The sequence below is a fragment of the Lepidochelys olivacea genome (genome assembly GCF_965140295.1).
Source record: "Lepidochelys olivacea isolate rLepOli2 genome assembly, chromosome: 24".
Classification (NCBI taxonomy): domain Eukaryota; kingdom Metazoa; phylum Chordata; order Testudines; family Cheloniidae; genus Lepidochelys; species Lepidochelys olivacea.
Window position 1 is genome coordinate 8,610,806 of NC_140434.1, and position 27,945 is coordinate 8,638,750.

The 27,945-nt window shown below is 42.6% G+C and overlaps 1 protein-coding gene across 10 annotated transcripts in view; it reads right to left on the minus strand.

Moving 5' to 3' along the window:
• Positions 1-690: 690 nt before the first annotated feature.
• The window catches only part of POGZ (pogo transposable element derived with ZNF domain), a 59,056-nt gene continuing 31,801 nt past the window's right edge, over positions 691-27,945 (minus strand). For 3 of the 10 annotated variants that reach the window (XM_084613148.1, XM_084613144.1, XM_084613151.1), the window contains 16 exons: positions 26,347-26,522; positions 22,522-22,630; positions 21,675-21,968; positions 20,609-20,809; positions 19,652-19,761; positions 18,912-19,246; positions 16,901-17,055; positions 12,917-13,017; positions 11,735-11,890; positions 10,163-10,297; positions 9,679-9,851; positions 8,904-9,044; positions 8,021-8,080; positions 4,627-4,739; positions 3,659-3,683; positions 691-3,553 (listed from right to left, as the gene is read on the minus strand). In XM_084613148.1, the coding sequence (XP_084469274.1) occupies positions 1,984-3,553; positions 3,659-3,683; positions 4,627-4,739; positions 8,021-8,080; positions 8,904-9,044; positions 9,679-9,851; positions 10,163-10,297; positions 11,735-11,890; positions 12,917-13,017; positions 16,901-17,055; positions 18,912-19,246; positions 19,652-19,761; positions 20,609-20,809; positions 21,675-21,968; positions 22,522-22,630; positions 26,347-26,522 (3,854 nt within the window). In that variant the 3' untranslated portion in view covers positions 691-1,983. The remainder of the gene's footprint in view (positions 3,554-3,658; positions 3,684-4,626; positions 4,740-8,020; positions 8,081-8,903; positions 9,045-9,678; positions 9,852-10,162; positions 10,298-11,734; positions 11,891-12,916; positions 13,018-16,900; positions 17,056-18,911; positions 19,247-19,651; positions 19,762-20,608; positions 20,810-21,674; positions 21,969-22,521; positions 22,631-26,346; positions 26,523-27,945) is intronic. The other 7 variants (XM_084613145.1, XM_084613152.1, XM_084613153.1 and 4 more) reach the window with 4 other exon arrangements.

A 27,945-nucleotide genomic window follows, 5' to 3' on the forward strand; every position in this document is an offset into this window, starting at 1 on the left:
ATACATTAGGAGGATAGTAAAGAATGCAGCTACATGTAGCTAAAATACTGAATAGTCTGCTTAAACCGGGCTCTCTCTTTGCAACTGATTTAGCCTTGAAATTATAATATATGACTGCTGCTTAAGTTTCATTTGAAAAGGGTGCATTTATCAGCATCTATGAGGTAAAAACTTAACTTTAAGCTGTAGTTTAAGAATGCAGAGGTTGCCAAATAAAGATGAAATGCAATATATTTATACAGTACAATATAAATATGTATTTATGCTTTTCAGACTTTTTTTTAAAACCCCTTGAAGTCACGACAACAGGCTGTCCCACTTAACCTACTGTAGTTAATATATGGCAGTTAGGGGCCAAACTCTGCTAAAGTCACATTGATTTTATGGAGGGTTGCACAGGTACAAGTGAGGGCAGAATCAGGCTCTAAGTGTTAACTACATGTAAAGCCATTTCATTACTATCCCATCTCTGGCTTTTTTCCAGACACACTGAGCTACTGAGTCCCTTCCCAAGCAGAGGATTTGTGTACAAACGGAATCAAATCAGGAATTGGTCATGTCAAAGAAAAAACTTCATCAGCTTCACATTTTTTGCAGAGTTCAGAGGAGCAAGAGAATTAATATAGGATAATATGTACTTTTCTATCAAAGTCACAAGAGTTAAATAGTTCTCCATAATAAAAACACATATTTATAAATCCATTTCCCTGGTTTTATTAAATGTTCCACTTATGTACACTTTAAAGATGAACCATTTACAGGTTTGCACATGCTGCCTCCTGCTTTCCTTGGGTAATAGGGAAGGTTCTCAAAAACCTCTACGGAAACAGAAAGGTGCAGGTGCTTCTGATTTTTGTATGTCAAAATGCTTTCAGTTTATACCATAATACATACAATTAAAAAACCCTCAAACATGCAAATTGTAGAAAAATTTAAGCTGGCAGTGAAAAATAAAAACAAACGTCTTCCTTTTGTGCACATCACAGTTTGTTTCATTAAATCAGATTTTCTAATTCTAAGGAACGTAGTGTCTGATGCCACTGGTTAAAGCAGGTTTATCAACTACTAGTAGTTTAAAAAGGTCGTTTAATGGTCCATATAGTTTTAGCTCCCATCTATTGTACAGGAAGATCAAGACAGGCTTGTCTTGTCTCTTCCGTCATGTACCCTCTGTCAGTAATTCTTTGGAGCAAGGTGGGTGGGTGTCAGATGGTTTCCTGGGTGGCGGAATGAAACCATCACACACAGTGTCCTCCAGTTGTCATGAAGTCTACTCAAAAACGAGAGGCTGGCTTTAACAATGTACCTAACTCCCTAAATGTAGATCTCAGTTCAACCCCAGTTCAAATACTAATGGCTCCTAAGAACCGTTGCTGGCATTGAACAGGCAAAATTCTATCGCTTGTGTTTTACCCTGTGTCAAGATTCACAAGCAAAGTCATTGCTCTTCTTTTCTTTTTTAAAAAAGAAACAAAAACCCAAATCTTAATGGCCAATAATAGAAGGTTTCACACATTAAAGCAATAATTCATATCTAAAGTTACTACAGAAACCTAAATCTCTGGGTCAAGTGTTTAAAAAAAAAAAAAAAAAAAAATCTGTGTTAAGACAACCAAAAGATTTATATACTGGTTCATTAGCTACATTTTTTTTTCCTTTCTTTAGAAATGGTCACATTGACGATGTAGTATAATTCAAAACATTTTTGCACAATAAAACAGAAAACTATAATACAGTGAGGTAAAGAAAACGCAAAAATATTCACCCACAATATAGCTTCAGAAAATACCAACACAGTGATTTCTTTTTTTTCTTTTTTAAAAAAAAGCACAAAACTTATAAATGAACAGCATAAATGGCTATTAATCTGAGTGATCACCTACAAATTTCCTAATCCCACAAATCCACAGGGAAGTGTAATGGTCTCATCCAACATTTATTTAAAAAATAACCCTTTCTGGATCATGATTCTCAGATTAGTGCTCAGATTTCCATCAGATCCAAATCAGCATCTTCAAAGCCATAGAAGGATTCAGTCTCGCTTTCCCCTTCAAAGAGCTGGTGGAGGATTTCTGGGTCTGTAGATTCTTCGGCACGGGTCCTATCCTGGAATCCAACTTCTTCGTCCTGCAGCTCATCGCTCAGCTTCAGTTGCTCCTCCAGAGAGGCAATCAGCTCCTCCTGCATGTCGGCATTGCGTGTGGGAGAGTTGGCCGTGCCATCGGGGCCCGGCAGCACGCTAGCCACCAGGAAGGACTGCTGCACGAGTTCAGGACAGTCGCCAATGACCTCCAGAACCTCCGCCAGCCAGCATAAAACCAGCTGGAGAAGAATGTCCGAGTCGCATGTGGAGTCCGCCATTTCCTTGGCTTGCTCTTTCCACTTTTTATGCAAGAAGTTTTTCACAGTCCTTTTTATGCACACATCTAGGGGTTGGATTTTGGAGCTGCAGCCAGCAGGGACTACGGCTGGCAGAGTGCTGGATGCATTCAGTAAGGAAAGTACCTCTTCAGACAGATGTGTTCGGTGGCAATCCAGCACCAGCATGCCCTTGCTGTTCTGGCACTCTGTGTGCTTCTGCCACACTCTAGAAGACCACAGCTCCATGATTTCGTCATCGCTGTACCCATTCTCCTTTGCTTCCAATATAATAGACTCCGGCACGTTGGCAGGCTGCTCTACATGACCCCTGTAGAATACCAGAGTTGGCAAAATGCTGCCATCAGCTAAGATAGCGAGGACAACGTCGCACCAGGGCTCCCCGGTCCCCACTGTCTGCAATGCATTCTCTTTCCTGTCGTCGCTGCTCAGTACCTCCACATCAAGGAAAAGAGAGATCTCGTCAATGGCTGCGATCATGGAGAGTGGCAGGTCCTGGGTGTGGATCTGCCGTTGCACAAACTCAATGAAGCAGCTGGCATTTTCGTCTACGTCTTTGGGGAGAGGGTGAGCCACTGCTCTGCGGGTGTGCATGCTGAGGTTGTGCCTGAGCATGAACCTCACCGCCCATTCGTAGGAGATCTTGAAGCCTCCCTCAAGGGACCGGCCAATCTTGGTTGCCTTCTGAAAGAGAGTCTCCTCGTTCACAGGCAGCTGCTGCTCTCTTTGTGTGAGGACCCACTCTGCTAGCTTCTCTTCAGCCTCTAAGCTGAGGTACTTGCCCTCTGACAAAGATGCTAAGTTGTCTTCTTGGAAAGCTTGAAACCTTCGCAGCCAGCGCCTGATACGCCTCTGAGGATTCCTGAAGTGCTCTGCTGCCTGTTCAGTGTTGCAGCACAAGGCAAACAGTACGACACGAAGCTTTTTCACGGACAGTTGTTCCTTTTTGCTTACAGGTTCGGGCTCTTTTGCTGGCTGTTCTTCTTCTTGATCATCAATATTTAAGCACTCTTCCTCCTGACTAACCGCAGGTCTCTTATATGCCTCTAGCACCGCTTCAGGCTCCATCTCATCCTTCTCAGCTAACAAAGGCTTTGTTTTCACAGTAGCAGCTTTACTTGGGGGATAGGTGGAGTATATATTCTTCATGCTTCCGTCATGGGGCTGGCTGTGCCTTGAAGGGAGAGAACACAGAGAACCAGCTTAAAACAAGAAAAACAAAAACAGGGAACAAAAACTAGAAGAGTATTTGGCAGATGAGAGATGTCAGACAGTTTACCTTGAATGTGAAATCCAAGTGGGCCCTGAAAAAGGAAATATTTGGAGGTTAGTTTGCAAACAGAAAGTGAATCAACAAGACAGACAACAACAACAAAAATCATTTTTCTAAGATGATGATCTTGTACCTCTACAGCGTCAGTCATCCTGAAGGATCTCAACACAATTTGCAAACACTTTATATGTGTAATTTCACACCCATAGAGTAATCATTGTATCCAACACTGAAATGCAGCCACCTCTGGGTTGATGCACAGCAGCTAACAATGCACAGTAACACTAGACAATGACCATTAAAACCAGCAGAGAAATACTGTATTCATTTGAATCCACAGGAGGAATACAGTTAGGCCGGATATAGGCCAGTAAACTGGAATTTGCCCAGTCCACTGGAGGTAACTCCTTCCTTTAGCAAAATGTAATAGGGATATTTAATGTTAAGCGTCTAGGATGCAAGTTTTAAGACCCATCCAAACTTGTAATTTCAGCAGCAGCACAATGCCTCTTAGCCTCTCACTGGTTCAATAGTGTCTCAGAGGAAGAGTAACTTACTAACAGCATTCATGCAGCCCCTGGATGAGTCCCACAGCCATATAGCTGTAACTATATGCAAAAAAGGAAAGGAGATATTAAACCAACCCCTCAAACCTCCAGAATAGACAGACTCTCTCATTCTGTTATGAAGGGTCCACAACACTACACATCTACCTACAAGTCCTATGGCCTGGGTTATACAGCAGGTCAGACTAGCTGATCACAGTGGTTGCTTCTGACCTTCTAATCTATGAATCTACTCTATGTTTTACATCTAAATAGCATGGAAAGCTAGAGGAATTATAGGCCAAATTCATCCCAAATAGATACACCAGGGAAGCATCTGGCCCATAGTCTATAAATAATGCATTATGCCGAACATTACTATTATGCTACAGTATAATGTGACATTTCTGCTTCATCTCAAAATCTTACCTCGGAAAATGATGTTACTGAACTCATGTGATGGGTTGAAGACCAGATGCTTGGCCATTGCATCACCTTCAGATGTTGCAAAAAGACAGGAGGCACAGGCCAACTTTACCCCACTAGGAGGGGGAAGAGAAAAGAAGTATATAATAACACAGCATCACAACAAACATATGCATTTCATATAAAGCAGCAACCATTAATAAAGAGATCTGGAAAGTTCTCATGGAGACTAAAGAGGCTATAAAAACAGAAAACTTAGTTGAAATCCCCCATTCATATTACCTCCTTATTGACTGGGTACATGTCACCTCGGGATGGGATTCAGAGATAAAATTTCTAGACACCATTACTGACTGCTTCTTGGAGCAGCTAGTCCTGGAACCCACAAGGGGAGAAGCAATTCTTGATTTAGTTCTAAGTGGAAGACTGGATCTGGTCCAAGAGGCAAATATAGCTGAACCACTTGGCAATATCGACCACAATGTGTAATTAAATTTACATCCTTGTAGGGAAGAAAATACCTAAGAAATCCACCACAGTAGCACTTAACCTCAAAAAGGGGAAATACACAAAAATGAGGCGGCTAGTTAAATGGAAATTAAAAGAAACAGTCACAAAAGTGAAATGTGTGCAAGCTGCATGGAAATTTTTTTAAAAAACACCATAATAGAGGCTCAAACTAAATGTATCCCTGCTCCCAAAAAACAGTAAGAGGACCAGAAAAAAAACCACCATGGCTAAACAACAGAGTAAAAGAGGCGGTTAAAGACAAAAAGACATCTTTTAAAAACTGAAAGTCAACTCCTAGTGAAGAAAACAGAAAGGAACATACATCCTTGCAAGTCAAGCATAATTAGGCAGGTCAAAAAAGAATTTGAAGAACAACTAGCAAAAGACAAGAACTAAAAGTAAAAAAAATTTTTAAAGTACATCAGAAGCAGGAAGCTAGCCAAACAATCAGCAGGGCCACTGGACAACTGAGGTGCTAAAGATGCACTCAAGAAAGACAAGGTCACTGATGAGAAGCTAAATGAATTCTCTGCATCGGTCTTCACTGGAGAGGATGTAAGGGAGATACCCACACCTGAGCCATTTGTTTTAGATGACAAATCTGAGGAACTGTCCCAGATTGAGGTGTCAGTAGAGGAGGTTTTGGAACAAATACTTTAAAAAGAAATAAGTCACCAGGACCAGATTTCTGAGGGAGCTCAAATATGAAATTGCAGAACTACTAATTATGATATGTAACCTATCATTTAAATCAACCTCTGTGCCAGATGAGTGGTGGAGAGCTAATGTGATGCCAATTTTTAAAAAAGACGCCAGAGCCAATTCTGGCAATTACAGTCTGGAAAGCCTAACTTCAGTACCAGCAAAATAGTTTAAACTACAGTAAAGAACAGAATTATCAGACACATAGATGAACATGATACGTTGGGGAAGAGCCAATACAGCTTTTGTAAAGGGAAATCATGCCTCACCAATCTATCAGACTTCTTTGGGGACGGGGTCAACAAACATATGGACAAGGGTGATCTAGTGTACATAGTGTACTTTGCCTTTCAGAAAGCCTTTGACAAGGTCCCTCATCAAAGGCTCTTAAGCAAAGTAAGCAGTCATGGGAAAAAGAGGCAAGTTCCTCTCCTGGATCAGTGACTGGTTAAAAGATAGAAAACAAAGAGTAGAACTAAATTATCAGTTTTCACAGTGGAGAAAGGTAAACAGCAAGGTCCCCCAAAGATCCATACTGGGACTAGTGCTGTTTAACAGTCACAAATTATTAGGAAAAAAAGGTAAAACAGCGAGTTGGCAAAATTTTCAGATGATACAAAATTACTCCAGACAGTTAGGTCCAAAGCAGACTGCAAAGAGTTACAAAGTGACCTCACAAAACTGGGTGACTGGGCAATAAAATGGCAGATGATATTCAATGTTGATAAATGCAAAGTAATGCACACTGGAAGACATAATTCCAAGTATACATACAAAATGATGGTGTCTAAATTAGCTGTTACCACACAAGAAATCAATCTTGGGAGTTATCGTGGATAGTTCTCTGAAAACATCTCTTCAATGTGCGCCAGTCAAAAAACCTAACAGAATGCTGGGAACCATCAGAAAACGGGTAGATAGTAAGACAAAAAATATCATAATACCACCATATATAAAAACATGGTATGCCCATACTTTGAATACTGCGTGCAGTTATGGTCATCCCATCTCATAAAAGATAGATTAGAATTGGAAAAAGTACACAGAAGGGAAACGAAAATTATTAGGGGGATGGTACAGCTTTCATGTGAGGAGAGATTAAAAAGACAGGACTGTTCAGCCTGGAAAAGAGACAACTGAGGGGAGATATGATAGAGGTTTAGAAAATCATGAATGGTGTGGAGAAAGCGAGTAAGGATGTGTTATTCACCCCTCCACATAACACAAGAACCAGGGGTCAGTAATAGGCAGCAGGTTTAAAACAAGCATAAGGAAGTACTTCTTCACATACCACGCAGTCAACCTGGGGAAGTCACTGCCAGGGGATGTGGTAAAGGCCAAAAGTATAACTGAATTAAAAAAAGAATTAGATAAAGTTCCTGGAGGATAGATCCATCGATGGCTATTAACTAAGAGGGTCAGGGATGCAATCTCATGCTTTGGGTGTCTTAAAAGAAGCTGGGACTGGATGACAGGGTGTGGATCACTCATAAAGTGCCTTGTTCTGTTCACTCCTTCTGAAGCTTCTGGCACTGGCCACTATTGGAAGACAGGATACTGGTCTGGGACAGATAATTGATCTGACCTAGTATGGCCATTCTTATGACCAAATTCTGCCTTCAACTGCATAAGTGCATTTCCCATTATGTGCCACATGAAATTAGCTCACACTAAGGCTATGTCTACACTACTGCGGTAAGTCAGCCTATGCTATGCAACTCCAGCTACGTGAATAATGTAGCTGGAGTTGACATAACTTAGGTCAAGTTACCGCGGGGTCTACACTGCAGGGGGTCGACGGGAGAAACTCTCGCATCGACTTACCTTACTCTTCTCGTTGAGGGTAGAGTACAGGGGTCGACTGGAGAGCAATCTGCTGTCGATTTGGCGGGTCTTCACTAGACCCACTAAATTGACTGCCAGAGGATCGATCTCAGAGCCTCGATCCAGGCTGTAGTGTAGACCTGCCCTAAGAAGTCATTAGGAGTTGCAGGTTATCCAGGGTAAAGTAAGACCCAGGATCTTGTGCTCTGTTTAAACACCTTTTTGCTATTACAGAAAAAATATATTGGATCTTCTTGAGAAAGTGGATAATTACAGAAGATGGCAGAGTTAGAAGATCAGAAAATAAATCACTTTAGATGGTTAGAAAATTAAAATAAGATGTAATCAAGTTTGGCATTACCAGGCAGTATAGTTTTTAAACAAAGCCAAGTATTTTGGACTCTTCCGAGGAACGTGGTTGCTGTAAGATAAAAAAACAAACATATTTACTAGAGGCTCAGGATTATTCTGCATATTTAGGCCAGACAAAAAATCATGCACACTTATTCAGAGAAACCTGATCCTATTATAGAACCATTCTGTTGTAAGTTTCCCTATCTTTCAATTAAGGTTTCAGGGGAATGGGATTCCTATCCCTGATTAAACTGCTTGACCCTGGCTCTGGGGGCAACTGTGCTGCATCCATCCATTGTTTTCCAGGATCTGTAGGCTTGTGCGATTAACTACATCTTTCAATGAACTATATACTTGAACCTGTTTTAGGAGCAAGACAGCAATATCCCTGCTCTGAAACCCACACCTCTCAGCTATTTTCACCAGGTGGCAGTTAATGACAGTTCTCACCTAGTAATGTTATTTGTCACAGTCACTGATGCTCAAGAACTTGGAGAGGTTTTTAGGCCCAATGGTCTAGAGCAGGATCACCAAATCCTGATTCTGAATGGGGAGAGCAGCTGCAAAAGTTAGACGGGGTATTTCTAAGTGGCTGACAAATTAAAAGGAGTCGGGGTACGTGTGTCTGTGCATGTCCCTTATGTGAACTGAAATCCACTGAGATTAATCCTCATCCAGCATTTGCCCTCAACTGTTTGCTCAAATCATTTAGGTATATAAAGAAACCCATTACCAACCATTGTACCATCGATACAAATGACATGCCCTATAACCCACTTCTAGTGAACTGGAACTTACTGATGCCCCAGTAAAGGAGAATGTCAATCTAAGGGGGAGGGAGTTCCAGTGTATTAGAGGTTTGCTTTTCTAGAGAGCCCTTTTACACCTACTTGATCATATGGTTGGCATAAGCTCTGGAGCAGCAAGTGCTATAACGACACAGCGAACAGTGGACGTAGGTAGGAAAGTGGTTTGGGAAATCTGGGATTTCGAAGCTGCACTCCAAGCACGTCTGCCTCCCCAGAACACTCCTGCAGATGAAAGGGGACACTCATCAGTGGCTGTACAGGTACCTTGTGGAGTTACAATTTCTGTTACTACAAACCCTGTCAGGCTGGCAGACACAAAAGACAAAGCTAACCAGCAAACAGTGAAGACTATCATTGACAGAGGCAAACTTCCAGAAAAAATTGCAGTCAAAATAATCTCTCCTCTGACCTATACTTTCAGCCCTAGCTACATAGATTGTCTTAGCGTTAGGCTTTAGTTTCACCATTTGTGACACCTCGTTAAGGAATCACTCTCTTATGCCATGTACTCAAATACAGTGGACTGCCCTAACAAGAAAAATTAAGGCTGCAGTGTGGGACCTCTAAGGGAGACAGGCTGAGAGGGGGAAGAGAAAGAGGGAGGCTCCTCTGGGCTCTCTACAGGGAAAACCCCACAAAAGAGAAAATTTAAAAAAAAAAAAATTGTTTAAATCATTTGACTTAATCCTGGTCTTGTGGAAAGCTGGCTTCTCCTGGCATGATAGTTCTTCCTGGCAGTGGACAAGCCGAAACTGCACAGTGCCGAGGAGCAGACTGCCATCAATGGTGGCATAACATAGCTGACTGCATTTTCTTTAACAACCTTTTAGTTTGAAACTTAACAAGAAGTTCTGACATTTTCTTGACTGCTCTCTTCTGGATGTTCCTCTGGACAGGTGGGTACAGGAAGATGGGCTGGGGGTCCGTAGAAGTCGTCAGTGGAGTGGCTTCCTGCAAGGTGCCCTGTGGCGCATCAGACGAAGATACTGGCACTGTCCGCGGCTGTCCTCTAGATGCTCTAATTGTAACCTGCAGCAAATGATAGATACCTCAGCTTTGCATATCTTAAGACACGTGCTGCCCCACTCCTGATCTCTGCTCCTCAGTTTTGCAATGGTCTGCTCAACTTAACATGGAATGGCAGGTGGAATCAATCTGTTCCAACAGGTGGAGATCTGAAGTGATGCACATTCTGCAAACACCTGTTTTATGGCATCTACTAAAAACTGGTAGAAAAATGCTGCTGGAATTTTTAGGAGGTACATATTGATACTGTTGATATACTTCTGAGAAAATGTAGGAGGAGGAGCAAGGGCTGCTGTTTAGCTTGGATCCCTTACCTTGGTTCCAGGTTTCAGTCCTTCTAGCTGCTTCGGCTTTCGGAAAGTTTTGTGGTGCTGCAGCTTGTGTTCAATTTTATCCTTGGCGAATAGGAATTGCAGCCGACACTTGTTACAGTGATAAACACTCTTCTTCTAAAGCAAAATAAAAAAGGAATTTTTAATTTTGGAGAGTGGAGGCAAAAAGGGAAGGTTCTTGGGTGGTTTATTTTATTTATTTAAAGAAACCAAAACAATGGCTTCTCTTTCTTTTATTCCCTTGACCTCAAGTCCAGCCAAGTTTAGGTGCCATTTAAAAATGCTGTACTAAAAATAGCTACTGGTGGTGTTTGTTCCATTTCCAGTGGGTAACGTGTCCACATCATAAAATCACCTTCACCCCAGCAATTGGTCCCTGTATCAGCAGAGGCACCAAGAACTGCAGGGTCAAGAAAAATGAACTCTTCTCTTTCTCCTAGAGGGGGTTTTCTCCAAGTCACGGCTGAGGCACACTGGCAGAGTAGCACATGGAAGCTGCTTGCCTTTCCAATGCCTACCCTATACCTGTTCTGTGGGTAAACTAAGGGCTTCCAGGGTTGTCAATCTGCTACCTGCCAAAAGCACTAACTTTATATAATTTATAAGTACGCTTAGAACTACTCACACTTAAAAGAGGTCACCATTCTAGGCAACAGATATGGAAACAGAGCTTCCCAACAGCTGTACAAAACGTGGTCTGTGGGATGGAATTTATTTTCTGGAATCTGAACTTTTCACCCAGAAGGATAAAGGGCTGATATCACCCACCAACAATCTTTGTTAATTACGAAGTGGAAACAAATACCAACACGGAAAACACAGGATATTTGTGCTAATCATAGCTGAGGTAAGAGGCATGGGGTGGGTGGGTGGGTGGGTGGGGGTGTGTGTGTGTGAGTGTGAGTGTGTGTGGGTGAGTGTGAGAGAGAGAGAGAGAGAGAGAGAGATGAAGTGGGCACATCGCCTGTTTCAGGCCCCGATTCAGCTTTAAGCATGTGCTCCATTCCCAACGAAGTCTCTGTGAAAAGGAGTACTTGTGGCACCTTAGAGACTAACCAATTTATTTGAGCATGAGCTTTCGTGAGCTACAGCTCACTTCATCGGATGCATACTGTGGAAACTGCAGAAGACATTATATACACAGAGACCATGAAACAATACCTCCTCCCACCCCACTCTCCTGCTGGTAATAGATAAGCTATTACCAGCAGGAGAGTGAGTTTGTGTGTGTGTGCAACATGATTATCATACACATTGTAAGGAGAGTGATCACTTTAGACAAGCTATTACCAGCAGGAGAGTGGGGTGGGAGGAGGTATTGTTTCATGGTCTCTGTGTATATAATGTCTTCTGCAGTTTCCACAGTATGCATCCGATGAAGTGAGCTGTAGCTCACGAAAGCTCATGCTCAAATAAATTGGTTAGTCTCTAAGGTGCCACAAGTACTCCTTTTCTTTTTGCGAATACAGACTAACACGGCTGTTACTCTGAAATCTGTGAGAAGTGAAACATTTTAACCAAAGCGTTGCGAAGAATATAAACCTAACTCCGTACTTGGGTTACCTGGTGCCTCATGAAATGCTGCTGGAAGGCATTGCCATTCTTAAAGACTTTCAGGCAATAAGGACAGAGCAGGTGCCGTGTGTCCTCGTGGATCATTCGGAAATGGCTATCCACTTCAGAGTAAAGCGACGAACGATACTGACAGACCTGGGGAAAGACAAATGCAAACAATTAACATGGAAGTAATCTAGGAATTTATATCACATCTATCACTGTAGTATATGGTTACTTTCACTGAAGCATCTAAGCAGCTGCTAACCTACACCCCCTTTAAGTTACTGAATGAACTTATCTGAAGTAAGCAGAAAGGGAGATCTAACAGGAAGTGAGACCTAACAGTGAGTGATCTCTATCAGGTAAAAATGGGGCTGGTCAATCTAGGTAGATTCTTATATGGCAACCATAATCATGGTTCCTGAGCACCTGAGGAGTAATGAGCTCTGAAAGGAAGTAAATCTTATGCAGTCTTCATCACTCAGAATAGAGGGCTACAAGAAGAGAGAGATATCTTGGGGCGTCGGGGGGAACATCAGGGTTTACTGGGGGATACCCATAAAGAATAAAAATAAGCTACTTAGATTTTTTTGAAGAGACTACATACTCTTAAAATTAATAGTTCTGAGAACAGATCTCTCCTGAGAATTCTGTTCTTTCAGATGGTTATAAAATTAGCAGTTAATGACACTATCCATCCAATCTAAAAAGAAGAAAGGGAGTAACAGTGCAAACAGGAATAATAGGTAGTTACTGAAAAGCAAGTCACAGTATGTCAGATAGAACAATTCACTCAGGCCCTATGTCACACTGAAAGAAGTTGCATTTTAGAAGTTTCTTATTCTTCTCCTTTTCTCATTGGATAGGCAGCAGTGGGGCCAATTTATGAAGGGTAGCATCTTGAGAGTGGATGCAAGCACTGATCTCAGGGTTAGACAGCAACTAGGGATGTAGTGAGTGAGTGACAGAGCCTTATCTCCTCCTCTAGAGTGACAGTTTCTCTTTCCTGAAAAGGCACCCATCTCCAGGCCCTCAATGCAAACTACTAGTGTCTGCTCCCTCAGCACTGACTCCAGTGGGACTAATCACCTACTTAAATGCTTTGCTGGAAAGTTCCAGACCTCCTCCTGGACTTCACAGAAACAGTCTAAAGCACAGAGTTTAAAATGTGTGTAATACCTGACAAACGTAGGGCATTTCTCCAGGCTTGTGGGTATCCTTCATATGCTGCAAGAACATTGGTTCACTCTCAAATGCCCATTCACAAATCTTGCACTTCGCTGTAACAGGAAGGAAAAGCAAAGTAACAGTTAAAACCCACACAGCACAAAGGTTGCAGTGAAGGTCTTTGAAATCAGATAATATAATCCCTTTGAAGGAAGCAAAATATTACTTGTTCTCACCTCTTGGATCTGGGGCATGTGATTTAAATATATCTATCTATATCTACTCTCAGCATCTTCTGGAAGGCATCACCAAAACCAACTGAGCAAGGAGTAAAACTGAGTCATCAAAGAACATGGAAAAGCTCCATTTCCTTTGGCCCAGGCCAATGCTGCACTGTTTCCAAAAGTACATTTTTGATCAGATTAGTTTATCATTATCTGAAGTCTATTTGGTAACCCCTATGTGAAATGAATTTGGAAGGTCACAACTAAGCTTGGAATAACAGAGACTTGGTGGGGTAACTCACATGACTGGAGCACTGTCATGGATGGGTATAAACTGTTTAGGAAGGACTGGTGGGAGAGAATAGGTGGAGGAGTTGCACTGTATGTAAGGGAGCAGTATGATTGCTCAGAGCTTCCAATAGGAAACTGGAGAAAAGTCTGTTGAGAGTCTTTGGGTTAAGTTTAGAAGCAACAGCAACAAGGGTGATGTCATGGTGGTCGTCTGCTATAGACCAGGAGAATGAGGTAGAGGAGGCTTTCTTCAGACAACTAACAGTAGTTTCCAGATCACAGGCCCTGGTTTCTCATGGGGGACTTCAATCTCCCTAACATCTGCTGGGAGAGCAATAGAGCAGCGCACAGTTTTTAGAGAGTGCTGGGGACTTCCTGGTGCAAGTGCTGGAGGAACCAACTAGGGGCCGTGCTCCTCTTGACCTGCTGCTTGCAAATAGGGAAGAATTGGTAAGGGAAGTAGAATTGGGTGGCAATCTGGGCAGCCCTGACCATGAGATGGTCGAGTTCAGGATCCTGACAAAAGGAAGAAAGGAGAGTAGCATAATACATACTTTGGACTTCAGAAAAGCATACTTTGACTCCCTCAGGGATCCCCTGGAAGGTTAATATGAGGGAAAAGGAGTCCAGGAGAGCTGGCTGTATTTTAAAGAAGCCTTACTGAGGGCGCAGAAACAAGCCATCCTGATGTGCAGAAAGAATAGCAAATATGGCAGACGACCAGCTTGGCTTAACAGAGAAATCTTCATTGAGCTTAAAAACAAAAAGGAAGCTTACAAGAAGTGGAAATTTGGACAGATGACTAGGGAGGAGTATAAAAATATTGCTCAAGCATGCAGTTGGAGTGGCAGCTAGCAAGGGATATCAAGGGTAACAAGAAAGGTTTCTACAGGAATGTTAGCAACAAGAAGGAGTCAGGGAAAGTGTGGGACCCTTACTGAATGGGGGAGGCAATCTAGTGGCAGATGATGTGGAAAAGGCTGAAGTATTCAATGCTTTTTTTGCCTCGGTCTTCACAGACAAGGTCAGCTCCCAGACGGCTGCATTGAGCAGCACAGTATGGGGAGGAGGTGAGCAGCCCTCAGTGGTGAAAGAACAGGTTAAGGACTATTTAGAAAAGCTGGACATGCACAAGTCCATGGAACTGGATGCAATCCATCCAAGGGTGCTGAGGGAGTTGGCTGATGTGACTGCAGAGCCATTGGCCATTATCTCTGAAAACTCGTGGCGACTGGGGGAGGTCCTGGATGACTGGAAAAAGGCAAATATAGTGCCCATCTTTAAAAAAAAGGAAGAAGGAGAATCTGGGGAACTACAGATCAGTCAGCCTCACCTCAGTCCCTGGAAAAATCATGGAGCAAGTCCACAAGGAATCCATTTTGAACCACTTGGAGGAGAGGAAGGTGATCAGGAATAGTCAACATGGATTCACCAAAGGAAAGTCATGCCTGACCAACCCGATTGCCTTCTATGATGAGATAACTGGCTTTGTGGCTATGAGGAAAGCGGTGGATGTGATATATCTTCACTTTAGCAAAGCTTTTGATACAGTCTCCCACAGTATTCTTGCCAGCAAGTTAAAAAGTATGGATTGGATGAATGGACTATAAGGTGAATAGAAAGCTGGCTAGATCATCGGGCTCAACAGGTAGAGATCAATGGCTCAATGTCTAGTTGGCAGCCGGTATCAAGCGGCGTGTCCCAGAGGTCTGTCCTGGGGCAGGTTTTGTTCAATATCTTCATTAATGATCTGGATGATGGGATAGATCGCACCCTCAGCTAGTTTGCGGATGACACTAAGCTGCGGGGAGATGTACATAAGCTGAAGGGTAGGGATAGGGTCCAGAGTGACCTACATAAATTGGAGGATTGGGCTATAAGAAATCTGATGAGGTTCAACAAGAAAAAGTGCAGAGTCCTGCACTTAGGACGGAAGAATCCCAGGTACTGCTATAGACTGGGGACTGATTGGCTAAGCGGCAGTTCTGCAAAAAAGGACCTGGGGATTACAGTGGACGAAAAGCTGGATATGAGTCAACAGTTTGCCTTGTTGCCAAGAAGGCTAGCGGCACATTGGGCTGCATTAGTAGAAGCATTGCCAGCAGGTCGAGGGAAGTGATTATTCCCCTCTTTTCGGCACAGGTAAGGCCACATCCGGAGTACTGTGCCCAGTTTTGATTCCCCCACTACAGAAAGAATGTGAACAAATTGGAGGGTCCAGCAGAGGGCAATGAAAATGATTATGGGGCTGGGGCACATGATTTATGAGGAGAGGCTAAAGGAACTGGGCTTATTTAGTCTGCAGAACAGAAGAGTGAGGGGGGATTTTATAGCAGCCTTCAACTACCAGAAGGGGGTTCCAAAGAGGATGGAGCTAGGCTGTTCTATGTGGTGGCAGATGACAGAACAAGGAGCAATGGTTTCAAGTTGCAGTGGGGGAGGTCTAGGTTGCATATTAGGAAAAACTCTTTCTCTAGGAGGGTGGTGAAGCACTGGACTGGGTTACCTAGGGCAGTGGTAGAATCTCCATCCAGAGAGATTTTTAATGGCTGGCTTGACAAAGCCCTGGCTGGGATGATTTAGTTGGTGTTGGTCCTGCTTTGAGCAGGGTTTTGGACTAGGTGACCTCCTGAGGTCTCTTCCAACCCTAATCTTCTATGATTCTAAGCTTCTAATGGACAAGTGTCCATTTTCTTTTTGCGGATACAGACTAACATGGTTGCTACTCTGAAAAGTGTCCTGTTGACATTTAGAACAGGCCAAAGAAAGAACCTAAGACTTGTGTGGAAACAACAGTCCCATCATGCTTTGCAGATAAAATAAAGCTAACTTTAAGGAGTGGAATTTTACTAAGCATAACATTTGGCAGTTTTGAAATTGCTGTGACAGATATTTTAGCAATATACTAACTGCAAAATGCATGCAAGATGTAGAATGACTACCACTGTCCAAAGAAAGGTATAAACAATGACTAGTCATCACGTTTTAAGACAGTTGAAAAGTTACAAGAGATTGAGTAAGGCATAGTACCTGAACTTTCTCATCCCACAAGGTGGCACTGGTGGGCATGGTGTGGGGAAACACATCTTATGTGTATAAACTGAGGACTTCAGTCTGCTTTCACCTGCACTAGATTAATTTTATTGTTTAAAAGAATAAACAACAAGCCCCAATAAAAGCTCCATGGAGTTACCTTAGCTCAGAATTTCATTCCTTTAGGAGGTTCATATCAGAACCTAAACATTATCTGATTATGATTGGTTTGGATCTTTAAAATATCCTTGACAATGAAATCACTTTGGACTAATACTACAGTTTGGTTTGAACTTTTGCAGGCATGCAAGAAAATGTAATTCCATGTAACCCCACATCACACCCTGCATCATGATGGCATGGTCCCAGGATGGATAGACCTCTTTCTCCAGAGACTTACACTGAAATCCTGAAATAAACAAACAACCCCCCTGCTACCACCACTTACTGGTTGATTCATAGGGACTGTGAACATTCTCTAGGTGGCACTGCAGCTGGAAGGGGGTGGAGAACTGCCTGTAACAGTGCTGGCAGATAGTATGGACATCTACCTCCCCATTCTGCTGATCTAGTTCAACATGGTGTTTCATATGATTCATAAACCTGAAGGAGAGCAGAGTGTATGTGAACATAAATACAAAAACATTCGCATCCATATCAACCCTGGAAATGGTGTGAACCAGACACTTTTACATTGGTTATTTTGGCATTGCTTTCACTAGTAGCAAAAACATTTATTTTCAAATAGCTAATAAAGTAACTGCATTTTTGGCATAGCATTAAGATACTCTCTTCTCACTAACCCTACTAAAACCAGGCCTGACATGACGGCAACTCTCCTCCATCAAAGAGATGGACATGACGTTCCTCACTCTGTGGCCCAGAGATGCTTCAACAGCAGCTTATTCAGCCCCTGGATAGCAGGATACATCTGACTCTGCTCTCTAACTGCCCACTGAAGGAGCAGCATCAAGAGGATAACAACTAAAATTCTCCATCTGCCATGATAAAGCATATTAGCTCAAAGTCAAATTTTAATACTGACTATTGTAGCAATAAGATACTAGAGAGGATTCTTATGCATTGTACAATCTGTTCCACAAACAGGAAATTACCTCTTCTCTTCAGCTCTCATGTTCAAACTCAACTGGATAAAGCAGTGGAGAATACTCTATCATGGGTTCTAGGGACTGGACTAGCGGTTAGTTAATCAGAAATTACAGGTGTTAAAAGTTCTATTAGGACTCAGGATTCCATTATTCTAGCCCAGAGGTTCCCAAACTGTGGGCCGTGGCCCACCAGACAGTCCTGGGTGGTCTACTGGCCACCATACAGTCCTGGGTGCTCTACAGGCACAGCCATGGGTGGAGTTTGGAGAGGACACTGGAGTTTGTGAAGCAGACAGTGACGAAGTGGCAGCTAGTGATGGCCCCTGCTCAGTGCCGGAGGAGCTCAGCACCCACAGAGGGCGATGTGGAGCCGCTGTGCGACAGGAGAGAAGGGGCTGGCCCTGAGAGGTGGCAGCTCCCAGGGTGGCTGGTGGGTTCGTGGCTGTTCCTGCTCCAAGCCACTGCACCCCCACAATCCATGGCTATCTGGCCTCCTGGAGTATCAGCTCCACGGCTCCCCCAATAACCAGAGCACAGCAGTGCTGCTCTGTTTCCTCCTGGACAATGACCATCACAGATAATGGCCGGGCCCAACCCGAGTGCCTGCCTTTGCCCAGCATTGGGGGCCCCCGAACCTCTCTCTTGTTCCCGGACAGGGGCTGCCTGTGAAGCACACAAGGGTGCTGGGCGGGTGACTGGGGCAAGGCTGCCACGTGACAAGCTCAAGGCACTCAGTGGTCTGCAGAGGTGGAGGGTGTCAGTGGGGGCTAGCTGTGGCACCTGCCTGGCCCCTTCACTCTTTTGCTGGCCCTGCTCCCTGCTGAGGCAAGGGGCTGCGCACGCTCCATGGTGCCCTCTCCCTGACAGACGTGTGGCAGCCATGCTACATGCTAAACAGCCCCTTGCCTGATTTCCCATTTGATCACCTTGAGGGGAGGGAGCACTATCAAACTGTATACACTGATAGCGGGGAGGGCATAATTTAAAGGTTCAGCTGCCCCTGAACAGCTCAAGTCATACCTCCAACCCCAGGTGCCACCTCCTGGAAAGCAGCAAGAAGTGCTAATAGTCGGCTGCAGTGCCTATTGCAGCTGCAGGAGGGCCTCAAGGAAAAAAGTTTGGGAACCCTGTTCTAGCCAAAAGAATTCTGGGTTCAGTTCCCAGCTCTGCCACTGACTCATTGTGTGATCATGGGCAAATCACTTCACCTCTCCATGCCTCTGTTTGTGACTTACCTACCCTATAAGGGGGGCTTTGGAACTTAATTGATTGACATAGTAACTCACTTTGAGACATGCAGATTCAAGAACTGCGAGGTATTGTTATAGGGGCATGTGGCATTCCTCTTACCGTATGTTGTTCTTTAGCCTCTTGGTGCAGTGTGGACACCGGAAGGATGTTGGAACCTTGGGGAAGTTCAAAAGCTGAGTCACTTTGCCGCCATCCCTGCCATAGTAGAAATCATCTACCAACATGATGAGTTTGCTCTGGGATGAATCACCTGCATTTTCACTTTGCTCTGGAGCTTTAGCGGGTGGAGACAATGCAGGGATAGGTGTGGAGGAGGGTGGTGAAGCAACAGTTGCAGTTTTTTCTGGAGATGGAGGCTTTGTAGGCTGAATATTTGGTTCAGGTTCCAGAGATTTTCCTTTCTTGAGGAATTCAACCATTTCAGGGCAGCAGTACTTCAGGAAAAAGAAAAGCCACACTAATGATTAGATTGTACATAACAGTAACTATATCACTACACATACAGTGTGGGCTGTGACCTCATTGGCTCGCACACGCTAAGCAGGCGGGGTCTCATGAGAGCTGGGAGCCCACCACAGCAACCTTCAGGAAGCAGTGAGGTGGATGCTCTTCCCTCCAAGTCGGTACAGCTGAGTGAGACCATTGATAGGAAGGGGCAGTGCTACTGGAGGAATAGTCCTTTTTAACAAGATATAAAACTAGGTCCTGCCTGCTTGGAGTTATTAAAGATCCTGCGGTAGATTTTCCATTCCCCCATCAGATTGTCCTACCCAAGTATATTGCCGTATACAATCAACAGTACTGACTAATGAATTCTTCATCTCAGCATGGTTACTTACACACATATGTCCTCTTAAAGCCTCAGTCACTCGAAATTGGGCATTGCATCTTGGGCAGACTTTCCGGCCACCATCTTGTAAATCAAATGTGGGGACAGGAGAAGAGCTGACTGTAATAACAATAACAATAATAACAACAATAATAAAAAACTGGATAAACCAGATCTGGAATCTGATACTACCCCTACATTTCAATAAAAACTTGGATCTAAGTTCTGGCCCTATTGAAAGTGATTCATTTCAAGAGTAATAACGTTAATTGCTAACAGGACTTGAGAGGAGAGGTATGAAAATGTGCAGATTTATGACCACTCATATGAGATACACTGCACACTCATCACTCCTCAGAACACAGTCACTGATGTCCTAAGAATTTTCTGATAAACATCTTGCAGCTAAAATCATCTTCTCCCACTACTCCAATCACACTCCACTCTCCTTGTATCCTTTCACTGACTTCCTGCCCCCATCCACATCAAGTTCAAACTCCTTGTTCTCACCTCCAAACATGGGCAGAAGTCCAGAATCTGGATGGCACAAAAGTTGGCTTAAAGCCATCTTTTGCCTCACTCCCACTGAGATGTGCCTTCTGTGCAGGAGAAGTAGCACAGAAGCTACCCTCTTACATGTCTGTAAAGAGCTCTGTATGCCCATGGTGATGTGTAAATAGTAATTCTAACAATGGTAGCATGGGCATCCATAACACTGAATACACAGTAATAAATACAAGGAGTAGTCAGGAACTCACATGATAAATATAGGACACTCACTAGGAAAAACTTTAGAGCAATGAAGACATGAAATTCAACTGTATAGCTGTTTAACAGGTCTGTTTCCCCTTTTATATGCAATCTAGATAACATGCTTAGTTACCGTTTTCTGCTTCAGAAATTGAGTGTTAGGAACATCTTTAGAAGTCTGTGCTTTCAGCAGAATCTAGGCTACCACAGACCGTACCTTTCAGCGATGACGACGACGACTCTGAAACACTGGATCGCTGGGAACCATGTGCAGGGCTGCTATTAGAAACCACAAGTGGACCAGGGCTCTGGCCTAATGAAGGAATGGTATTCAGTGTGTTCACCAGCTTAGCAACCTCATTGCTGTTCTCTCCAGTTACTCCAGGTCTCTTCACAGTCACAAAGCTTGCAATACTCACTGCCAACAGAAGGGACAATGGAGAAAAAAATTTAGGAACACAGGATTTGATATACCAGGCAAGACCTCTCATCTCTCATGTCCTACATCCTGATATATCCGATCAGACCATGGGTCGAACATGTCCCCCATCATTTACTGTACCACATAAGACCATCAGTTCTGGTATCCTGACTCTGACCGTGATCAATACCTGATTCATCAGAGTTGTACAGGAAGGGTTAGGGGAGGACAACACTCTTCTGACCCCCTCCAGCTATCAGCTTACACCATGAAACATGAGATTTGTCCTGTGAATAACTATACATGTTATTGATTGTCAAAAATTATCCACACCCCTTTTCTGAATCTTGCTGTAGTATTTGACTCTGACCTCCTAAATGTAATTACATTGTCCGGACCACTTGCTGAATGAAGCAGTACTTTTATTTGTTCTAAAAGTTGTTTACCATTATTTTTGAACAATGCATCATTATTGTAATATTGGACATCATATAAAAGGAATGACTAATTTCCACTGTGCCCTTCTTAATCTTAAGAACAGCTTCATATATAATCTTTCAAAACACACAAATAAGCATTTCTTAGGGTCTTTCATCTGAGTATCTCAAAACATTTTATAAACACGAATTAGTTAATTCTCATACCCATCTGGGATATATGGAAGGATTATCCCCATTTTACAGATGGGTAAACTGAGGCACAGAGCAGTTAAGTGACTTGCCCATAATTACACAATGTGTCAGTGACAGAGTCAGGAATAGAACCCAGGACTCCCTCTCCCATACTCTAGCCACTAGGCCACAGATCTGAAGATCAAATTATAAACACTTGAATCCCACTGCTTTCCCATGGGAGGTCTTACCTAATTTAGGGTTAGTAGCTTGACTGGATTGCCCTGGCTGCTGCACAGTTAACTGTCCAAGTGTTGTTGGCTGCGTTGAAGTAGGAGTTGTGGAGGTGCTGGGAGTGGACTTACTTTGCTGTTGTGACTGGGACTGTGGTACAGTGCTCCTGATGGTAAGCGTGGCCGGAATGACCGTAGTGAAAGTGTTGGTAGTGGGTCGCACCGGCATGGTTGTACCTGGTCTCACCTGGGCCATTTGAGAGAAAACCTGAGGAACTCCAACGGTTGGTTTAACAAACTGGGTACCTGGGGCTTCAAAAAGAACAGAAAACCTGGTTAGATCCGATGCTCCCACTTGATGTGTCAGATATCTAACTGCTTGTTTCCCAGCAGCATTGAGCCCTCTCAACTCCCACTAACTTCGCTGGAGGTTATGAATGCTCAGCACCTTTGAAAATAGTTTCACTTTCCAAGATGAGTGAAATGCAAAAGGAAACAGACAGTGAAAATTACATGTTCAAATTCTTCCCTTTTTAATAATTTTGGGTAGGATTTTCCAAAGTACCACAGTTTTCAGTGGGACTCATACTCCTAGTCATACAGACCCCAATCCTGAAAACTCTTACATATGTGCTTAGCTTTACTGCTGCGAGTGAGACTACTCAGAGTAGGAAAGTGTTTGAAGGACGAGGGGTTTAGGTCCCTAAGAAAAATCCCACTCTTCAAGGGCTACTGGCAACACAGATAAGGAAACAAATTTCAAGATATAATATTTTTAGTTTATGTTCCTTTAGTTGGATAAACGCTAAACAACAGATTTCTACCACATGCCCATTTAGTCTGTTTCAGTGGATACACTGCTTACCTGGGACTAGGGTAATGGGTCTAACTGTTTGGCCTTGCTGTACGTTCAGAACAATTCCAACCTGATTCATTGTGTTTTGTACAGGCCGGACATTCCTTACTGGAAATCCCTGCATTTAAGAGGCAAAATTATCTTTAACATATTTATTCCAACAAACCAAAAACAGAGATAATCCGTGTGCAGTTTACCAATCACAATGTGCAGTTAGTGCCTGAATGGTCTTCCCAAATTACTTCTTTGAGGTTTGCTAGGTATGTTTAGGAGTGGAAGAGACAAATTCAGCAATCACAGCAGAACCAGTATTTGGTCAGTATGAGTCTGCATCGATTTCAGTTGGCATTAGATTGGACCCTATTTCTGCAAAGTAATAAATCCAATTTCTCTTCCAGTAGAAATCTGCTCAAAAAGATCCTCTAACCCCAACCCCCTCCCACCCACCTCAAAAAAGTAAAGGTAAATGAAGAATTTTCATATTGACAGCACTAGTCAGAGTAAGTCATATGAAGTGATCAGAGTGACAAACTGATAAGTATTAGCCAAGGCAGGTTAGTCTTCCAAGCATTTTTATTCTCTGTTTTCCACAGGTATTTGTTTGTTACTAAAATAAAACTAACAAACAGAACTGACGATCCAAGAGCCCAGGCTCCTCTGTACCAGTCAAAGGACCAGCACCATCCCCTTGTGTTGCCATAAGTACTGATAAAAAGGACTTTAATATAAGTGACAAGTATATCATTACAGAAGTACTTAGAAGTACAAATATATTGTGGAAATAATACTTATGCATTTATAGGTAAAAAATACAAGTGCAAGTACTTTCATGCCTGTATTTCCTGGCCAATAGATGAACTACCACCTAAATAACATAAGCACATAGTAGAAGAGAAAGAAAAAGAGCAACGATTAAATTTTATTTATATATACAAAAGAGATGGAACAACAATGAAAAAAATCACTTAAAACGTAAATAAATTTCCTTTCCATTATATCATTTATATGTTATTTACAAACAGCAGCTCATTCGATTAAATGGGCATTTTCTTCAACAACAGTAGAATCTTGAATGTATCATCCTGAAGACAGTTCCTTCTTGGCAAAAGGATTTGTCCAGCGCTACTGAATAATCTTTCCACTGGAACATGATTGGCAGGGTAGTATTAAATTTGATAAAAAGTTTAACAACTACTGGATGTTTTTTCAGTTGATCAAATTCATGAGATGGATCACTGTGGAGTTGTATACCAACAATTCTTAAGTGGGAGTCAGATGCCCCCTGATCATCAAAGCAGTAGAAATTAGTGGCATCTTTGGATGTTATTGCTTGATCTGTAGGCTTTGGTAGGCTGTCACAACAAACCAGATTATGTAAAAAGAACTTCCTCTGCAATTTTTCTCTCAATCTGAATCACAGCCAATGCAACTTTAAAATAAAATCGGCGTGGCACTGGAACAGCAACAAATGACTTTGCACTTTTGTTACTCACAGCTGCATCAAACGTCAAAATACATCCAAAGCTTTTCTATGGCCTTCCTTCACATTATCTACCAAGTCCAGTGGCAACCGTGGACATCACCTCCAGCAACTCACTTAGATATTCCAGCTGTGTTGGAGAATTTTGACAGTGGGATATGCTCCATCACAATATTAACTCTATCAGGCATGTTGTAAATACGGTGAAAGCTACTAAACTCTGAATTCCATTGCTTAGAGGTAGGTTTGCGGATTGTTTTTCCAAGTGTGTCATTCACACTCTCAGAACTCTGGTATGCAGTGTTGCTTAAGATAGAGCACTTAGCCACTACACTTCTGAAGAGACGCTTGTATTGAGAGTTCTTGGCAAGAGCCCTAGAAGCATCAGTAGTTGCTACCAAGTTCAGAGTGTACGAAAAACAGTCATATGTAGTGGCAAAATATGTGGTGGTAAAATATACATGAACAGTCAGCAGTATCGCTTGTCAAAACTTCATCAATACTCACATGGCTACATCTATCAGAACGTGGGGTGTCCACTTGTTTACTAGCATCCTCCTCCACTTCTTTATCAGCATCATCCTCCAACACTCCAGGTCCTGAAAACAGCTTGAAGGCTTTAACAAAATTGCTAACACTATCTTTGTCAAGTGTTATTTTTATTGAATCCAGATCAAACTGTGAGTGGATCTGAGCCAACAGAGAAGTGATCTTATTGTCTTGTGTTCCAAAAAAGTGATGGAAGCCTAAGACTGCGGACTCTTGTTGGATTAGTAGTCAATCCAGTGACAGGTAATACCCACGTAGCTTCTTGCCTGATGTGTCCACACATCTCCAGTCGTGCAAACATAACGTAGAGATGCCAATTTGTTTTTTATGCTTTCAAGAACCAAGCTGTATTGTCCCAGTAGTTTAATCTTTATTTTTTCAGTTCACTTGACAGCAGCCTTGGGAATAATTCCAATAAATAAAGTGTGAAAGCCACACCCTTCAACAGTTGACAGAGTCAGCATATCACTAATAAAACTGAGAATTAGTTTGTCTATATTTTCTTTGGACACTGCTCCATCACAGAGTAATTGCTGCAGAAAAGTATCAAAACTGGGGGTCTTTCACTTTGGGGTTTCCCCAGATGCTGTGAACAAGTCATCAATAGTTTGCTTACATCCAAAGTCCTTTTCTCCATGACTTCTCTAAAAAACAAATAAGAATTATTTTATTTTATTCAGAGCAACTATATATATAAAAATGTTTAATTATTATTCTGCTCAAATACAAAAGGAAAAACAAATGCTAAGTGATGTATAAAACATACCATAAATACTGCTTGGGGTCTGTGTTTTACAACAAACTGAATTAGAGTAAATATGGTATTTCTGGCCTTTTCTGGCCTAGTAAATCACAATTTCAGGAAACATACGAAAACAGCAATTCAAGAAATAATAAATATGTCCAACTAAGGAGAAAATATAGTGAGCAAAAAATGGAATGAACCATATTTAATTAATAATAATTATTTACCTGCATGTTTGGTGAAATCTGAGGGTGCCTTATCTTGTCTGTGAATTGTCTTTCTTTTTGGTTTGCACAAACTACAAACTGCTTCAATAAAGTTCTCATCATCTTCAGCAACATCTGAGAAGTAAGTTCTCACTACAATCGGCAACACTTTATTTTCACACGCCATTAGTGACTGAAGAGATATTTCCAGATTAAAGAAGACTAAGAATATTTACAATTCAAAAGGAAATGAATCAGGAAGTATAATCAATGATACAATGACTGGTAGTGGTGGCACTAAGCAGAAGTTGACAAAACAATTCCTTAGGCCTCAATTTCCCAATAGCCCCTTCAGCACTGGAGCATGCCCAGTGCCTGGCAGGCATTTCTTATCCCACCCTGCAGGATAAGCAGCTACTGGGCTTGTTTTCTCAATGCAGGACACTGAGAAGTATGTGTCTGCCTGCTCTGCCCCCTCCCCCATACTGACTCACCCCCCCCAATAGGCTGGACCTGTCACAGTGACCAATCAGAAATGAAGAGGGCAGGGCCACCACCCTCCCTGGCTGATGGAACAGCAGGAACAGAAAAAAGCCCAGTGCAGCTGGAACTGAGCGCCTAAAGTGCCCAACCCAGGACAGTGGTTTCTGGGGATGAACCAGAATCCAGGACAGTCTGAAAAAGTACTTGCGGTTTTTTAATTTTTTTTTTTAAGTTACTTATGATTTAGGTACCTTCAGTAGTACTTAAATACAAGCACTAAGTACAGAATACGTAAAAGTACTTAAGTACAGTTACGTAGAGTGCTTCAAAATATTTAAGAATACTTAAGTACATGGGAACAGAAAACTCACCTGTGTTGTTATAAAGATAGGTTGGCTGCTCACTGGTGAATTAGTAACATGGTTGGCATTCTGCATCACCTGAACAGGTCGTAACACTGGCTGTGTTACCATTGTGCCTAGCCCCGATGTTGGGTTCTGGGTAAGGATTAGTGGCTGTCCACCTTGCTGAACAAGAGGGTTGGCAGCTGGAAGAAAAACAAGATCTACTTATTTTACACACCTTAAATTTTTCATACTGATTCCTCAGTGACTAGTTTTGGCCTCCACAATTTGAATTAGTTACACTGAACACATTTTAAAATACATTATCCAAAAGACGCACCCCTCCACGCCTCCCATGTATCATTTTACTAGTCTGCACATCTGAGATTTTCAAAGCTTTGCAGAGAACTGGGCATCCAAAACCCACAGGTAGTTTTGAAATATCTCAAAGATGGATTTCTCCTGCTCCCCAGCATAGCTGTTGAACACTGCTCCGGCAGCATAATGAGACGAGAAAAGGTAACCTATTTCCCCTTGATTTTTCCTACCCCCCACCACCCCCACCCCACTGTTCCTCAGACGTTCTTGTTAAACGCTGGATTTGTGCTGGAAATGGCCCACCTTGATTATCATACACATTGTAAGGAGAGTGATCACTTTAGATAAGCTATTACCAGCAGGAGAGTGGGGTGGGGGGAGAGAAAACCTTTTGAAGTGATAAACACCCATTTTTTCATGGTCTGTGTGTATAAAACATCCTCACTGCATTTTCCACTTTATGCATCCGATGAAGTGAGCTGTAGCTCACGAAAGCTTATGCTCAAATAAATTGTTTAGTCTCTAAGGTGCCACGAGTCCTCCTTTTCTTTTAGCTGACAAGAAAAGAATTCGACTGGCACGCAGGCACTGCTTCAGGGTGAGGTAAGCAAACTGACACAGGACCTCTTGCAAGCCCCAGTGTAAGTGGTCTTCCAGCAGAAGAAACACAGTGCACAGCATCATAGAAATTCTGGGCAGCACTGCCAACCATAGGCAGTCAGAGATGGCAGCCACAATCATGCTGAGCGCTGCACTGCCCCCTAGAACAACCCAGTACCGGGAGGGAGGGAGGGCACAAAGGTGACCTTAAAGCCACCTTAGCCCCTCTTCCTGCTCCTGGACAGTGCTTGCATGTGCTGCACATCCAAGAGACACAGTACACAATCTCACTTTCAGCCTTAATATACAGAAAAATTATTGAGCACATTTGGATCACACTAGAGTCATGAGAATACCCTAAAATACTTTAAGGCCTTTGCCCCTTCAGTTCAGCAACTCTTTTTTTTTAAATTAAAGAATGGTAACTCTTTTTTGCCTAGTCTACATGTCTGTGAAAAAGACAGTGTCTTGTGTCCTTTGAATTCAATATCCTGATGTTACATGGTATGGTGAAATATTCCATCACAATCCCTTTGGTCTCAAAGAGTTATTATGCACCTAATAGGTCTCTTTGCGGGAATACCATTGCCTGTTACTGTTATACGCAGTGCTGGTTTTGCTACTATTGTTATAGTTGCCTAATGCTTTCCCTTATAAAATGCCATTTTCAGTTGCAGTTAATTTTGCAAGATTTTGACTGTCCAGGCT